Consider the following 16346-nt stretch of genomic DNA (forward strand, 5'->3'; position numbering starts at 1 on the left):
AATGCACATCTGGTACTTAATTCAGACGGCAACGCAGTCTCTCCCCTTACACCACCGTCTCTTCGGGGTACTTGGATGCAAACATGCCCAGCGCCTTGATCGGAAAGGTGAACTTGTAGTTCATGTACGTGATCATGCAGCTCTTGTTGAAGACGCCCTCGATGGCCTCCGGCAGCCACTCCCCGTTCGCCTGCTGTCTGTCCATGATCAGCTTGATGCCCTTCCGGAGCGGTTCAATGTCGGGGTATTCGGCATGCATCAGGCCGATCAGGGCCCAGGCCGTCATGACCACCTGCGAGCCTGAGGTGTGCTCGGTGTATACGCTTCGTTCGCATGACTGCGAGATGTTAGCCTCTTTGCCATATTCACATGTCCGCATAGTGCTGGGCACTTACTCGGTAGCTTTCTGACCATCCTCCGTCTGCCCTCTGCTTGGAAATCAAGAAATCACAGGCCTTCTTGGAGTGCGAGCTGGTGCTGTACGTCTCGCCCACACTCGACAGACTCTCAAGGGCAAACATGGTGGCGTAGGTGAAGCAGATGCCCCAGTTTCCGTACCAGCCGCCGTGGGGGAACTGTGCCTTCTTGATGAAGGCCAGAACTCTGGCCTTGAACTTCTTAATGTCATCTGCCCGGTACTCTGGCCAGTACTTGTTGAAGAGCGACAGTGCGGTGATCACCGCGGTGGAGCACTCGACGTAGTCGTACTCAACCATGATCTTGCCAAACACCTCGGCCGCGTTGAGCATCTCCAGAAGTTCGCTCCCCCGCGTCGGCTCGTACGAAGAGCAAGCCCCTGATGCATTCTGGTAGGTCAGGAGCGTGTCAATGGCGTCGAAGATTCTTTGATCATCCAGCAGCTGTGGGAATCCCGGTGTCTTTTGTAGTAGGATGACCGACTTGAGTGCTTCCGATACACAGTCGCTGACGGCGTAGCCTTGGACCTTGTTGCTGAACGCCCAGGCGCCCTTTCGTTGCTGGCGGTAGCAGATGTCTTGGTCTTTGCAGTTCTCGCGAATCTGCTGGCTGTCCAGAAACTCCAATGCCTTGATCAACATGGGTCTCCAGCGGGGGTCCTCGGTTAAGCCAGCGTCCATAACGGCCTGAATAGCGAAGGCAGTATCCCAGTTCTGCACGCCGTTGGTGCCATTGCACATCATGCCCTCGTTCTTCACCCATAGCGCGTCTTCCAGTCGGTCGACGTGTCTCCGTACTGTGTAAGCTCCTGGCCCATCGCGAATGTAGCATACGACGGTGTTCATGGCCGCATTGACGGGCGCAAGATCGGCAAAATCGGTGTTCTCGTCTTCCATATCCACCAACTTGCTCACCCATGCTTCGGCTTTCTCGGCCAGAGACTTGGTTCGGAGGTAGGGGTTCCAAATGTTGACAAGGAACCAGTTGGCCGTGTTGAGCAGCCATGACTTGGGGTGGTAGTTGTCGATGGAGGCGATTGAGTTTCGGTGCCCATTCCAGTCGATCTTGTCCCACTCCTCGACGAACAGCTCCTGTCGCAGTTCCCGAATCACGTCCGTCTCCTCGCACGTCCACTGCTTGGAGTAGATGTAGCTCATGGACAAGAAGACCTGTCGGATGTGAATCCACCATCGCCAAGGCGCAACAGGCACCCAGTCAGGCAGGAGCCATATCTCGGGCGGAACGGGGTTGACGATAGCCCACTTGCTGACGCCCAGGACGCTCAGCCAGAACTTGGCCCAGTGCGGCGCATGGGTGGCGCCGCCCAGCTTGTGTAGGGTCGCTCGTGCCTTGACCATGAAGGGCTCGTCTGGATCGACGCCGACCAGACGCAGCACCACGTAGTTCATGGATGTACCAAAGACGGTGCTCTCCCCTTCGATGTGCAGACCCCAGCCGCCGTCTTCGGGATGCGCACGCGCCTTCAGGTAGTTCTTGATCTCGGTCGCCTTGTACCAGGGAATCGGCGTCTTGGTGATGTACCAGGCAAAGACGACGCCGGGAAGCAGGAACATCGGTCCGCCATACTCGCTCCCCCACTCTCCCGAGGGCAGTTGGAGCTTCTCGAAGAAGGTCAGGCCATTCCGCACGGCATCGAGGGGCTTCTTTGGCTTGGGCAGATCGGGGAGGCCCTAAGACGGAAGAAATGGTTAACTTGGCAGCGGCTTGCGATCGGGGCGTGGGCTGCGCTTCAGCAGCAACTCACAAGGTCGAGTCCCAGATACCACTTGTCGGCGTAGCTCTGCGGCCAGGCGGCGGCGGCCTTGTCGTCCTCCAGGTACCTCCAGGTGAGACGGCCGTCCTCGTCCAGGCAGCGCCACCGCGTGATGTCGGTCTTGTCAGCGAGCTTCGGTCGCTTTGGTTCCTCCGTGACTAGAGTGTCGTCGCTCTTGCGCTTCGTCACGGCCGTCGATTTGCCATTGGGAGTGGCGGTCATGGCCCCGTTGGCCTTGGAGCGCGTAGTCACCATTTCCTGAGACAGAGTGAGGCGGGCTTCAGCTCTCCAGATCAGTCAGTCGAATCACTGGCTGCGTTGCTTCCAGCCAGACACGCGAGAACAAAAAGGCACTAGATCCAGGCACCCCGTACCATAGTACATTCAGCTCCTGTCGCACTGAAGGAGAGAGAGGCCCTGGCGCGCGCGCTGGTGGGTTACATGGCGGGTGGTGGTGGCTAGCTCACCGTCCTAGCGGCACCCTTGGCACCCTTGACACCCCATCTGGCCCATCTCCAGCGCAAGTCTGTGGGGTAAATTGGTGGCATTCACTGGTGCCCATTCACTGGTGCCCCCCTGCCAAGGTTCGCATGCGCGGTGCCCGGTTGGGACCCGAGAGCCCGAAATCAGGGGCCAGCGATTGCTAAGTTAACTTGTTGGTTCAGTACCCAAGGTTGTGAACTCGGTATAACACTTCGAATACTGAATGCGAGTTGCGAGAGCACGACTCAACCCAAAGCAGCGTGTCCCGGAGGCACACCAGCAGTCAACTTGGGGATCAATTCCCGGGGGAACATTGATTCGAACTTCCAAGTTAGTTACTTTGTGTGTTGACTATCCGTTGCCGTTTTTCCTGTCATGTAGTGGGAGTAGGGACGGAAGGTACGACCTCCATATCTAGGGTCTGGGTCTGGGTCTGCATTTGGATGCAAAACACTGTGCTGTAATACAGTCTGGACTCTTGAACCATGAAACCATCTGCTGTTCGGCGGTGATACGCCCGTTATAATTTTATCAACATCCTTTCTATCTTCGTCTTGGTTTCTTCTGGTCCCATACGCGTCCGAGCATTGTCTACCTTCCCATGTGGCTGTAGATGCCTAGATCCAGAAGGTCATACCCATCCCAACCAGAGCAATGCAAGATTTTTGGGAGCTTCAAGGTCACCACAGTCGAGCTCTTCTCAGCTGCCTAGTCACTCTAGGCCCACACATTCTTAATGAACAGTGAGACTGGCACCATGAACTCGTCGAGCTCCCCTGGCAATCCATCCCCGAGTCCAGGCCAACCTCGAACAAGACTTGGAGCGCAGCCCTCATCCCCGACCAATTACTCAAGCAGCGAAGAAGATGGCGGATGTCAGAGTCAAACCCCAGAAGAGCAAAGCCCGGCTGCCTTGGTTATTGGACAAATTGAGGATATCCTGGAGGATGCAGCTGATGCACTCACCGAGAACCGCCCAATGACCATTCCACTACGCAACCGCCGCTCTGGCAACGAAGTTCCCGTCTCGTTTCCCACACCCGCCGGGACTGGTGCAAGAAGATTCAGTATGTTGTCCATGTATCTATGAGTTTCCTCAAGTCTCAATACCACTCACACTATGCTCGGTATCAGCTGCTGTTCTTCATATCCTGTACATCTGCCACGAGGCACTTGTGACTGGTAATATTGTGACAAAAAGGTTCGTCTTTCTATCAAGAAACCAGACCCAGGTCCATCTTCCAGATTCGCTTAAACGTCAACTGATCTTCGGAAATAGGAACATTTACTACCACAACCCCGGTCTGTTCGGCAGCCAAGCTTATGTCGACTATCTCGTTGATGACATAGCTTTCACATTTGGTGTTAGCAGGGATCATCTGAATATCGTATGGCCTATTTGTCGAGTCCTCTCGGGAGCGTTGTTCTGATTCGGTTGCAGGTTGCAGCCTCGAAAGGGCTGATTGCCGGTGGGCAGTTCAGTCATGGAGATGGCCATCATGTATGTCACCCTTGAAGTATATCGCGGCCCGCAGTTCTCTCATATATTCCAGGGAGTCCCAATTCCGCCAACGCGCAGCGCAGATGATTTTGATCTTCGCGGCATCCAATGGATTTTAATCATTGAGAAAGAAGCAGGTTTGCATGTCCCCAGGAGTATCAGCATGGTGCTGACTCCAGAAAGGCGACTTTCCGCAGCTTGGCTGCGGCTAGTTATTTCAACAGTTCTTCAGCAGGACCTGGGCTCCTGGTTACGGTATCTGCCACAGGGATTGCATTGACTATGTCGTTCGCTAATATGATTTTGCTAGGCGAAGGGATATCCAGACCTGGCAACTCGACAATTTCTGAGCTTATTACATTCTGCCTATGCATACATCCCCATGTATGCTCTTGTTGACTTCGACCCTGATGGGATAGGCATTATGCGCACTTTCAAGTTGGGCAGTCGTAACTTGGATCACGAAGTCAATGCGACTGTCCCCAGTTTGAGCTGGCTGGGTGTCAAGAGCGAAGACATCTTCTCTGTCGCCAGGCCCCTTGACTCTCCATCTAAATCATCGTCGCAACCGAGTACATGCACTATCCAAAGCCAGTCGCCGGCCGGGGCCGTCGCTCCAGCGCAAATCACGACTAGCCATGATAGCTTGTCCCCAGAGAATCCTGCGACTCCATCGACTACTTTAGCAATTACAGACTACAAGATGGTCGCTTTGACCCTCAATGATAGGAACAAGGCCATCAATCTACTAGCCGCCCTGAAAACTCCTGAAGACCAGGATGCTGAGGACATGAATCTGACCAGCGAGCTCCAGCTAATGCTGATGCTTAACACGAAATTTGAGATCCAGGCGGTTGAAGACATGGGCAACATGACGAATTGGCTAGATGCGAGACTCAAATCTAGTTTTGATGGGGATCTGGAATAACCTGGCCTGCCATATCGGCGTTGGCTGATTGTCCTTGCTAGCGATCGCGGCAGTAGAACGAAGGAATACAGCACAATTCTTCTTAATAAAAAGCAACTTGACTTTAAGTATGCCTCAGTCTTCTTATACCAGTAGATATATGTGCCCAATATATGCCGCCTCACGATGTGTTGCTCACGGTTGAAGTCCTGCGACTCGTTGAGACACACAGTGAAGCTTGCATCACGTGATGCATCCACCTACACAGTATGCACCACACGAAAAGATACGTACCTTTTGACATCTTCACACCTTTGCCACTGTATGCAAGCTCTTCCGGTCGATAATATCAGAAAAATCCTCAGGTTCCCATCGATCCAGGGTATACTCGCCAATCTTTCCTCGTGAGAGACTCGAGAAGCGGGCGCTTGCAGTCGTAAACGTCGGGCACCACAACGGCGCCAAAAATTTTCAATCCACCCACTTGCCTAAAGGGTACGCCACGGAGAAGACCTGGAGTTTGCGACGAAGAAATCCAGTACAGTCACACAAAATGGCGCCGAAGCTCTCTGAAGAGGAGATCGATGATCTCATCTACTTGGCACGGGCCGGCGAGGATGCAGAGCTCACCCAGCTGCTCATGGAGCTGGCGGATCGGGAGAAGGTCACTGTCGCAGAGGTGCTAGAGGCGGCCAGGGACGACGGCCAGGCGACGTGTCTGCACATGGCAGCTGCAAATGGGCATTCGAGTAAGTTGCGCGTGTGGCTCATGCCGGGGCAAGGGTTGGTGGTGAAAGAAAAAAGCCCCCCTCGCTCATTTGCGATTGAATCGGATGAGTTGAGGTAGTGGACGACGCTCGGCTCACCTGCCACCCCTGCCCCTCCCCCCTTTTGCAGGACCAGAGGACTGATATCGCGACAGAAACCGTTACACACATCCTCTCGCAGTTGCCTGCGTCCACATTCGCTCCCCCAGCCCCTTCAAGCACATCCCCCTCAGCAGAAGACTCCACCTCCTCCTCCTCCTCACAGCCCAAAGCCTCCTACATCAACCTCCCCAACAGCTACGGCAACACGGCGCTGCACTGGGCCTGTCTGGGTGGCCACCTGGACACGATCAAGCTGTTGCTGTCGCGGGGGGCCAACCCCACCGTCGCCAACGACAAGGACCAGATCCCCCTGGACTGCGCGGCGTTCAACAACCACATGCACGTCGTGGAGCACTTCCTGAGCCAGAGCCGGCAGAAGGAGGAGGAGAACGCCAAGGAGGGTGGCCTGGAGCAGGCCGCGGTGGACATCAAGATGCAGGACGGTGATGAGGAGGTCGAAGAGGCGGCCGAGAAGGCGGGCAGCTCTGCGTAAGCCTGGGCTCGTGAAAGGAGGCGTCTAGGGGAACGAATGCAAAAGACTAAAAGGGGTTCTTGTTATGGTTGTGATGCTGATACAAGCATCACTATATGCGACTGAAGCTGAATGCAAACTGCGCGATGCAGTCCAGAGGGAAGATGGGTAGAGTCATCATTTAGAACATGGAATTACATGGTCAATATCGTCGATATCGCAAAGCCATGACGGCGCAGGCAGGTCTAGATATACAGAACTGTCATCAAAACGGTGGTAAGGTATGCGCTCGCATAAACAAGCGTCTTCATTATCCATCGTATCCTAAGACCCCATTCTGAACCACCCTTTCCATCCTAAGGCAACTCCAGATGGATGAAATTTCTCGATTCATGCATGCCCCTAAGGACCGAGGGTGACTACTCCAGTAGGCGTGCCACCTCTCGGCTCCAGAGCAGCGGGCGCTCCTTCGTCTTGCCAATCTCGACCACGTCCTCCCGGAAACTCGCATCCAAGTCTCCTGCATCTCCCAAGATCCTAACAATGGCGACCTGGCGCATCTGCGGCATGCTCGCAAGGGCCTCGTGGTGCTGTTTCGTGCGCGCGAACTGCACATGGAGCTTGCAGATCGACTGGTCGAGGTTGCCAACCAGTTGTCTCCACCGGTCCTCGCCCAGGGCTTGTATCTCATGGTGCCGGCACTGCATGCTCCAGGGCAGGTCCTCGCAGCTCACGGCGAGGAAGTGCATGTGCTTGGTGTCGAGTGTGTGTATCGACGAGGCGCGGCCATCGCTCCAGTCCTTTCCGAAGCACCTCCTGCGGTTCCGGGCGAAAGGCTTGCCCCCTATTTCTTCCTTGCGACCTTGGGCCATTAGGCAGAGGAACGTCCACTCGGCTTCCACGTCGTCTTCGATGGGGTGCACGCCTACACGGCCCACCCACAGGCCATTTCCGTATTTCCGACGCTGGGGGTACTCGGCGCAGAAGTCTTGGATCAGGGCTGTCATCTTCTCCATCTTGCCCCGGTCCATGAGATCAATCAGGATGTGGCACACCGGTTCGTCGTTTGACATGGTCTTCCGGAAATCGAGGTCGACGCCCCCAAGGTAGAAACTCAAGGTTCCCTGTCCAAGGTTCGGGAATTCATCGCAGAGTCGTCTCATGTCCAGGTCCCAGAGGTCCTCGTGCCGAACCATCAAGTGACGCAGACCGGGGAGCTTGCTGCTTAGGCGCATCAGGGATAGGGAGCTAGAGCCATGGGGAACCCTGGGGCCCAGCGACGAGTTCCAGTACACGATGTCGTCCTGCTGCTCCTCAAACCAACACATACGCTTGTCCTCAAATCCCTTCACGGTGAACCAGTGCGCATTTCTGTTTTCTTCGAGTGTCTTTCCGTTGAGCAGTGTGCGTGTTATAAAAGGGCCGGCGGCACGGAAGACGTTCGGTGCCGGCAGCTGCCGCTGGACTGTGTAGCCAGAGGTCGGATACCAAAGATTGTCATCGGTTTCTGCTGTCTGTATCTCTAGAATGCCACGGTTGGGGATGGCGCTTCTCCAGATTAACATCTGAAGCTCTGCTGGCAGCTTGGAGAATTGTGTGAAGGGGGGCATTGGCTTCGCTACAAGGCTGTGGAATAGCTCTCTGGGTTGTGATTCGGCTTCGAAGGACCACTAGTTGCATTCTGACCAGGAGCCGTATCATTGAAGATTTAAACAGTCTAGCCGTTGGGGGTTTTCACGTTAAATCGTATCTTGATGCTGTGCCTCTCAGTGTCGTGATCTTGATATGGACTGCTAATCAAGACAAATGTTTCGTGGAACGATGATCACTGCCTTTTAAATATATCCCTGTGCCTGAAATGGAGAAATAAAGAATGCATAGTCTTTCACGATGGTCGTTGCAGATAGAGTTTGGTGTGTCGAGGTCGTTGCAAATTATTAAGTTTGGTGAACGGTCTCAACGCACAACCATACTTTTCAACCTTGCTACCGTTCAATCAGTTTTGATAAACTCTAAGTAAATCCCTCAGAAAATTCTGCACTAGAAGACGGTAGGTGGTAGGTGCAATCACATCGCTGGAGGACCGGCAGCAATCCATGGCTAGGTAGCCTCATTTGCCACTTGAGTGATTTGCGTCGCATATTACAATGAGCAGCTAGCTACTGAGGTATTAGTAACACTCTATAGCGAAGAGTGGACCATGTAGGCCAGGGCGGTGGCAAAGTGTTTCTATTGCTCTATCTCTCCGTGCATTTCAATACCATATAGTCACAAATCCCCCATCACACCTAGTGGGGTGGGGGTTCCAGAGGGAATATCTAGTTAGCTGAAGAGCTGACTTCATGGACAGGAGGCAGACTCATGGAGTCTGATTTTCCGCTAGGTGGTAGGGCTGGAACGGCCTGAAATGGTGAAGAATACGTGCGATTTTATAGTTTGGTAGATCCTGAACGTGAGTAGTGATATTTGAAGTGGAACTTTTCGCCAGTGGAAGGATTTTAACCCTGGCGTTTCCAGATCATTAGTGTCCAGTCCGGCTGACCGCGCTGCGCGCGATCGTATGATCATAGATGCTTTTATTGCTGGTCCCAGATACATTCTAGTAGAATAGTGAGCACCAAGGCAAGTTTTGCCGGTTCTTCAGGTATGTCCATGTCAACTTCTCGGATGTGCAAGTTGACAGACAGACTTGAACCAGAACTTGGCACTATTCCAATGAGTTAGTTGCTGGCACTAATCCTTGTATAGCTCGTCCCAACCCCGGCACCATGCTCTATTCTTAGTACTGTGGAGCAAGGCGTGTGTATGCAACCGAGATTGGCGGTTCCTGGATGTTTTACGTCGTCCCTATTTCTAAACCGTTCAAATATATGATCCGAGTCATCCGCTCGCACTTACATCAGTATCCCAGTTTCTGCCGTGAGTTGTGATAAACGGTTGCTTAGTTTTGGCATATCTATTCAATAGTCATTAGGTTTTCTTGTCCACCATGAGATCAGTCCTTCTGGCCGCGGCTCTCGTAGCCGCTGCATATGCCAAGACTGGCATCATGCTTCCCCTATACGAGTATCCGTTTGGTGATGCTGCAACCGTCGATTGGGATGCAGTAGTCTCGGCCGCGGCAGCACATCCACAGCTGGACTTCTACATCATCATCAACGACAACTCAGGTCCGCCGTACAGCCCGAACCCACCAGCCGCGATCAAGGATTTCGCACCATACCTTGGCTCTCTAAACTCCCATGACAACGTGAAGCTCATTGGATATATCGCCACCGGCTATGGCAAGAAGACTGCCACCGAGGTGGAAGCGGCTGTCGACCAGTATACAGAATGGGCCACCGCTGAGGGTTGGGCAGCAGGCGTGCCGCACGATATCCACATGGACGGGATTTTCTTTGACGAGATTGATACTGCACCGTCCCAGCTCGACCACAACACACAGATTAGCCAATACGCCAAGACAAAGTTTGCCGCCTCTGGGGGTCCTGTCGTGTTGAACCCTGGTACCTTCGTGCAGAGCGGAAGCGAATCGCTCTTTGATGCCGCCGACGTGATCCTCGACATCGAGGCTTGTTACACGAACTCCAGTGGCCGCATGGACTTCAACGGCTACGCTTGCGATCCATCCGCCAGCGGTTTCTCGGCCTTCACGCCTGCGACACTGGAGAAGCTCGGCAGCAACCCAACCTATGTGTCCAAGTCATCGGTTGTGGTGCACGACTTCTACGAGAGTTGGAATCCTTACGAGCCGGCTTCCGAGGCCACACTGCAGACTTACGTGAACGCTATCATCGCGAAGGGTGTGCATAGCTTCTATATCTCCCAGTTGGGCTATCTTGGGAACTTCACGGCTGAGCCCGCTAGCATATCCAACGTTGCCAAGCTGGCTGCTGCAGCGCAAGGTCTGTCGTAAGTGAGGGCATATTGATAGACATAGCGTACTACTACAATTTTAGATGCACGATTATGCACTTTGCGTGTAACCTTTGCTCCACTAATCCCGAAGCTCCAAAAAGGTGCCAGCTGCAGGGAACTTGTGTACTGTAGTAACAGAGAGGCTTTCTCGTATCACGTACACGATGGAAGGTTGGGATTCGGGGGTTCGTACGAGTAAAACAGATGCCCTGCGTTCTCTCGCCATATGCCACTAGAAGTTCCGGATGCGAGCCTAGTCACGGGGGTGCCATTGTAACAAGACGTAGAATACTACAACCGGGGTCTGACGAGCCCTTCACAAAGAAGAGCACCGACGTATGAACATGTTCAACACCTTCAAAGTACAGAACTCCTTGGTAGTCTCCGAGGTAACGCATACAAACCCCGCGTGCTTTCTAGGATCTCGCTGCAACTATGCATACAACCTTTCGTAATCGTATTTTTATATGGCCCAACCCCACCATATGTATTGGTGCCTTCGGGATAGGACCACGTTCCGATGCATGCACTGCCGAGAACCAGAAGAATGGCGGGCATGACCGTTCCGGTCCGTACCATGCATCAGCTGCATGAAAACTTCGGTTCTGCGTGCTGACACGTAGCTTGAATGGTTTTTCCTGATTGTATGATTGGATTAAGACTGCCGATCCAAAATTCATTGACCAGTATCTTGTAATCGAACACTGCATGTGGATTATGTGAGTCACTTCGACATGCAATCGACTGTTTCCTGCAACACTATATTTGACATAGCTCGCTCTTTTGGACATTGATAAGCACCCAATATATCCTGTCCTATTCACACAACTTCTGGTCGGTGGCAAGGATTTATCGTACATTGGTGTCGAGTATGAAAACGCCGGTGGGTCTCGGCCCAGCTTCTCGACTTACTGACTGAAATTTCCGGTTGGCGTGAAGCGCAACAATTATCGCCACAATCAATGCATTTAGTGGCTCATGCGTAACTTGCTCAATGCAACACCAAGACATGCACTACTTTAGGGCAAGGTCGGTATACAGATATTGCGGATAGACTGAAAGCTCCGCTGTACGATGATGTATTCTTTCATGTGGATACGAGCCATGCCCACTTGGAGCATAGTCACGCGACCATGATGAGTCAGATGAAATGCGGTAGGGCTGTGCATGGTGACGTCGAGCGCCAATACAACATTGCCATATACCTTTACTCAAGTCAGAAGACCATGTCATCTTGGTTGAATGCCGCTGTTATGCAACCAATAGTATCAAGGCTGTGGTTGTAGCAGCTTTGCATGGTGCTTAGACGGTAGGTAACTCACTCGCCCTTGTTTATTTTACATAGGTATACGCTCAGAAGGGCAAGGGCAGTTAGACCTTACAGCGTGCAGGAGACGTGACATATCGAAATCCTCCCGATTGTCTGTTCATAATGTCCATTGGACTACATGGTGTAATGGTAATTTCAGTGGCTGAGACAAGCCTTCAACAAACGTAGCTCATATATACATTTCAAAGGTAATATAGATAGAGATAAAGATAGTGATATGTACATGGTCTGTCTATATATGCTATTGTCTACCGAGGACGGCGTCGCGAGATATGTTCAGAGATATCAATATCTTCTACTCCTCCTTCGAGAATTCTCAAGTCATCTTATTCATGTGTGATTATCGTTGCCTGCCAATTACAGTTTGTACTGTTCCAACGTTATGTTTCTGACCCGCAAATGGGCAATTGATTCCTCGCTCTGCTTTGCGATTGCAGAAGCTCTCAAACGTAGATTGTTCTGTTGCGGGTTGCATTGCAACATCCAAAATTTCCAGCTCACCCTACAACTGCAATGCCTCCCCACTCAAAATCCTGGATATCGTCCTCATAAGACCCGGGACGACCGTCGGACTCTAGTGCGATATACACCAACACTCCTCTTGGGTCGTGCTGGACGGTTGGCCCTGGGGCAACTTTGAGTGTTCATCCATAATGTGTGGTAATACCTACGAAAATGTCACCTACAAGCTGCTGGATCGCGCTGACCGGTCCATCTGTTGTTGTGCCAGTGAGACCGGGCAAAGGCGGCGTCGATTGCGCCGCGGCGTTGTGATAAAGCCATGAGTGCGATAACAATGCCTATGTGTCCACCAAGACCTTGGGACACTGGAGCATGGGTGTTGGTATTGCGATATGCTCGTGGGAGGAGCCCGTCGATGAAGCCGGCGTTGCGGCCAGCAACGATTTTGTGGCTCCCATTGGGACTTGCCTGGCTGACTCCACCTTCGTGTATGAAATGCAGGGCGCGCCAGCCATAGAACTCATCATCTCCATGTACGGTGACATCGCCGCCCCCAAATATACAGGGGAGGAATGGACCGCAGTTGAACACCGAAAATGTGCTATACGGGTCGAGCGCCTGAAACTCATGGATGGGATTTCCCGTTTCGTCGGTGTTTTGCGACCACCACCCAATAGAGCCGGCGAGCCCGGGCCCTGGTCGGTGCCATGTATAAATATCTTCCACGGTCACCACACCGTTCTTGTATCTGAAAACCCTGCCCTGCGATTCCTCTACATAGCCATCCCAAGTCTCGGGTGGTAGGGGGTTGCCCCATTGATCAGCTGAGGTGGGAAAGTCGAGATCTAGGTTCAGTTCGTTAACAACAAAGAGAAAATTGACGTCAAGGCGCTCTTTAGATTTTGAACCCGAGGTACTCCTCCCAGAGCTGTAAGTCTTGCCCGAGGCCCTTGCCTTCGTCTTGCCCTCGTGGTGAGAACCGTGGGATTTACTAGACCTCGCATGCTATGGCCGTTAATTGAGCATGTCAAGTAATCCGCCCTGCAGAGTCTAGACTTACCGAGCCCGACCTTCCAAACCCTGAAAACATTGTTCTCACCCAAGCGTCAAGCGGGCAAGCACAGACCAGCGAAGGGGAGGCTAGGCAAAACGCCGACTCTCAAAACTGTGTGAACGGTTGCTATGGGCATGTTGCGCGGTAAGCTTACGCGGTGTTAATCACAGGGATGATGGACTGGCCATTGGCTCATATTATGGTCCAGAAGCTATGCAATCGTCGACACATATGCATCGCTGGCAAGGTTCCAGGAACAAGCCATTTGAGTGCCAGATTGTCGCAAGCGGTATTGCCGCTAGTAGCCACATGATATTGGACCATGTGTACTCCCGTTACTACGAAGTCATGCTGAATCCATAACGCGGGACGAGAACTGACTAGCGGACATTGTGAATGCATGCTGTGGGGAGTGGTGAAGACCGGCCCGGTCTTGCTCATCGCTTGGTATCCCTCCAGTGATAGGCAAGAGATCCAGCTAGGGGCGAGCGACAGTTGCAACGCAACGTTGATGCCAAAACCGCAAGCGCCGACTTGCTGCGGTATAATTCGGCGCAAGAACTGTTCCCGTGGCCAGGAATGCCATCTTGCACGCGGTTTGACGGCTGACATCGTCATCTCTGGGGCAAAGTCGAAGGAAAACATCTTGTCGTTCTCGTCATGTGTGCGTGTGCGAAACCCTGCAGTAAATTGCGGAATTCGGATCTAGACGTAAATAGCAGGATGTCATGTCACTGCGTTAACGCTGTGACCCATGCTACCCTATCAGTCCCTTGCCATGCGGATTTGGCCGAGCGACGAGGCTCTTGCGTGGCCACTGGCCAGACAACTCACTGATCGTGCAGGCCAAGCATGCGTCAGCGTAGGTTGCCGAAACAGCATTGCCAAGTCACCATTCGGCCCTCTGTACAGAAGGCCGTTTCAATTGGCCTCTGGGGTGGTCGCGAAAGATGCGTCATATAGGTGACATCCTGCAAACGGACACAAATTCGCAGCGCAACAGTGCAGAGTCTGGTCCTGATTCTCCGCGTATATTACATTGGCCAGCTGTTCCGCGTGGGAGCTTCTAACAGACGGGGACCTAGCTGCGAGACACCTGACTTGGGATTTTCTTGTCTCGAAATTCCCGGCTTATTGGCTGCGGCCTTCTGCCTCAATCATGACTCGAGGTGCCGGCCCTGGCTCTTGGATTAAAGCAAGGGTTAGAGCAATCGTCATGTCGGAATGGTATATGCAAGCTAGTGCGTGCAGCTCCTGCGGTGGTACGCAATTAGTTGTGGATGCCAGTTTCCTCGGAGAACTCTCGATGCTGAAATCCCCATTTGTTGCATGATACTAAGCCATTCCAAGTAATACCCCTTTCCCTGGGGAGAGGGCGGAGGGCGTAATGAAGCTCAGGGCTGATCAAGCATAACGACTTGGCAATAGCTTAACAATTAAAACAGCCCACGATCCAACCGGCAATTATCAGTCGCCAAAAAGGGCACAATGCTGAGGATCGTGAATTCGAATTCGTTCGAGTCATCATGGACCACGAGACAGGAACGAAGCGTTCTTATAATGACTAGGCACTCATCGGAAGCCTAACCTTGCCATTCGTCTCCTGGCCGGGATCTCTATGCAGAGACTTCGTATCGCAGGGTCATAGTGTAAGATCGAGCAGCATTCCTAGAGCAACGGAATGCCTCTGTGCATGACCCGGCCCAATCAAGCGGTTGGTGTCGCTGACAGCTCTGTGCCAACTGTGCCAAAGCTTCCGGTGAAGCCGTTTGCTATCTAGCCTCTGGTTCCGGGAATGCAGCCCGGTAGTGAATGTGCAACGTCATAAATACGACACGGTAACATGGCTATTCTGAGAGAGAGAGAGACTCACGATAATGTGTTTGTCTGTGCTGTAAAGTGGAGAGAACGAGTGTGCGGCGTTTTCGTTTCCGCATCTGGGCGCGCAGACGTCGGAGTTCACACCGCACTTACAGAACTGCATACCCTAGGTTGGCCGGTACAGGCAGACTAGTCGAGGGCCGCTCCCTTCGCAATCGGCAACCATATCAGTTGGTACACTGGTGATCTTGACTGCGAGCGTCGACTTGTTGCTCGCCATGCTGGATGTAGACATGGAGCCACAAGGTCGTCCAGCGATGGAGACTTGATGATTCTTCCTCCTCCTCTAACTCAAAGAGGGAAGAGCACCCCCCAGCCGTTTCTTCCGTCTCCAGGGTAGCGGAACCGCGGCCTAATGCGGGAATCTGCTCAGGGCAGAATGTACACCGACTGAGGCGAGCCTAGACATGCCATCGAATCCCTCGCCAGTCCATCTCGAGAAGGCGAATCATGGCGAGCCCGTAGTGTCTGCCGAGTATGCAAGTTCAAACTTTGTAGATAACCGGTGACACTCTCGGGGGTTTGTCCGACGGCATGGCTTCCGGCTCGTGCCCGCCAGCCACTTTTATACATGTCAAACGTCTCCTGCTGAGCCTGGTACCTGTTGATTGAGGCAGACACAGTTGGAAGCAGGCTCCTTGGTTGGTTGGCGAGCTGTCAGTGAAAGCCGGACGGAATGCCTAAATCGGGTGGCATTCCCGGCCCTGGCTATGTGCCCCGCTCGCATGCTAAGTCGAGCCAAGTCGTGGTCGCGAATCGCGCACCAAGTGCTGCAGAAGAACGACAAAAACCCCCGATAGGCCGTCCCCTGGCGAGGTGATTCCCCAAAAAGGATTCCCAAAAAGGGCCGCTCAGTGGCAAGCCCCAAAACGTGGTGCTGGTGAGTGAATCCGAATTCGAGTTCGAGGTCTGAATCTAGTCCGACGCCGCCCCGTCAAGCATGGTTGTGGTTGACCTCCTGGGCAATCGCGGTTATCGTACCCTTTGGTTGCTGGGCGCGGGGATTTCTCAAATACCGATCCGATCCAACCGGCCCCGATGAGCCCACAAACTCCGTGCATCAACGGCGCCTTGATGCGAGATGACGTTCCTATTCCTTCGGGCCGTAACGTTGTTTGCGATCTGGTGGTGGAGGCTGCCGAGGTCACAAGCTGTGAGTGGGATCTGATCAACGACTTACATTTCCGGTTATGGCGAGACCGCACATGGAAGATTTGTCGTGGCAGCCACACGTTTATGCAGCACCCAGGGACCCTGTGGCTGAGAGCTTGCTGTTTT

The 16346-nt window shown here is 53.1% G+C and overlaps 6 protein-coding genes across 6 annotated transcripts; 3 read left to right on the forward strand and 3 right to left on the reverse strand.

The window, feature by feature from the left end:
* Window positions 1–46: 46 nt before the first annotated feature.
* JN550_008382 (uncharacterized protein) lies at window positions 47–2446 on the reverse strand (the record flags this gene model as incomplete). The annotated part of the gene is made up of 3 exons (XM_049320337.1): window positions 47–337; window positions 396–2108; window positions 2183–2446. 3 exons carry the CDS (start codon window positions 2444–2446, stop codon window positions 47–49), a joined length of 2268 nt encoding a protein of 755 aa, XP_049169604.1.
* Window positions 2447–3431: 985 nt separating this feature from the next.
* JN550_008383 (uncharacterized protein) lies at window positions 3432–5103 on the forward strand (the record flags this gene model as incomplete). The annotated part of the gene is made up of 6 exons (XM_049320338.1): window positions 3432–3741; window positions 3809–3875; window positions 3954–4062; window positions 4116–4175; window positions 4359–4430; window positions 4486–5103. The coding sequence occupies 6 exons, from the start codon at window positions 3432–3434 to the stop codon at window positions 5101–5103; spliced, it is 1236 nt and encodes a 411-aa protein (XP_049169605.1).
* Window positions 5104–5635: 532 nt separating this feature from the next.
* JN550_008384 (uncharacterized protein) lies at window positions 5636–6444 on the forward strand (the record flags this gene model as incomplete). Its single annotated transcript, XM_049320339.1, has 2 exons — window positions 5636–5831; window positions 6005–6444. The coding sequence occupies 2 exons, from the start codon at window positions 5636–5638 to the stop codon at window positions 6442–6444; spliced, it is 636 nt and encodes a 211-aa protein (XP_049169606.1).
* A 398-nt stretch (window positions 6445–6842) lies between these two features.
* On the reverse strand, window positions 6843–8033 carry JN550_008385 (uncharacterized protein; the record flags this gene model as incomplete). Its single annotated transcript, XM_049320340.1, has 1 exon — window positions 6843–8033. One exon carries the CDS (start codon window positions 8031–8033, stop codon window positions 6843–6845), a length of 1191 nt encoding a protein of 396 aa, XP_049169607.1.
* A 1379-nt stretch (window positions 8034–9412) lies between these two features.
* JN550_008386 (uncharacterized protein) lies at window positions 9413–10339 on the forward strand (the record flags this gene model as incomplete). The annotated part of the gene is made up of 1 exon (XM_049320341.1): window positions 9413–10339. The coding sequence occupies one exon, from the start codon at window positions 9413–9415 to the stop codon at window positions 10337–10339; it is 927 nt and encodes a 308-aa protein (XP_049169608.1).
* Window positions 10340–12168: 1829 nt separating this feature from the next.
* Window positions 12169–13223, reverse strand: JN550_008387 (uncharacterized protein; the record flags this gene model as incomplete). The annotated part of the gene is made up of 3 exons (XM_049320342.1): window positions 12169–12296; window positions 12358–13138; window positions 13194–13223. 3 exons carry the CDS (start codon window positions 13221–13223, stop codon window positions 12169–12171), a joined length of 939 nt encoding a protein of 312 aa, XP_049169609.1.
* Between the last annotated feature and the right edge of the window lie 3123 nt (window positions 13224–16346).

This window comes from Neoarthrinium moseri (genome assembly GCF_022829205.1).
Source record: "Neoarthrinium moseri strain CBS 164.80 chromosome Unknown scaffold35_Wmoseri_CBS_16480, whole genome shotgun sequence".
NCBI classification, from domain to species: Eukaryota; Fungi; Ascomycota; class Sordariomycetes; order Amphisphaeriales; family Apiosporaceae; genus Neoarthrinium; species Neoarthrinium moseri.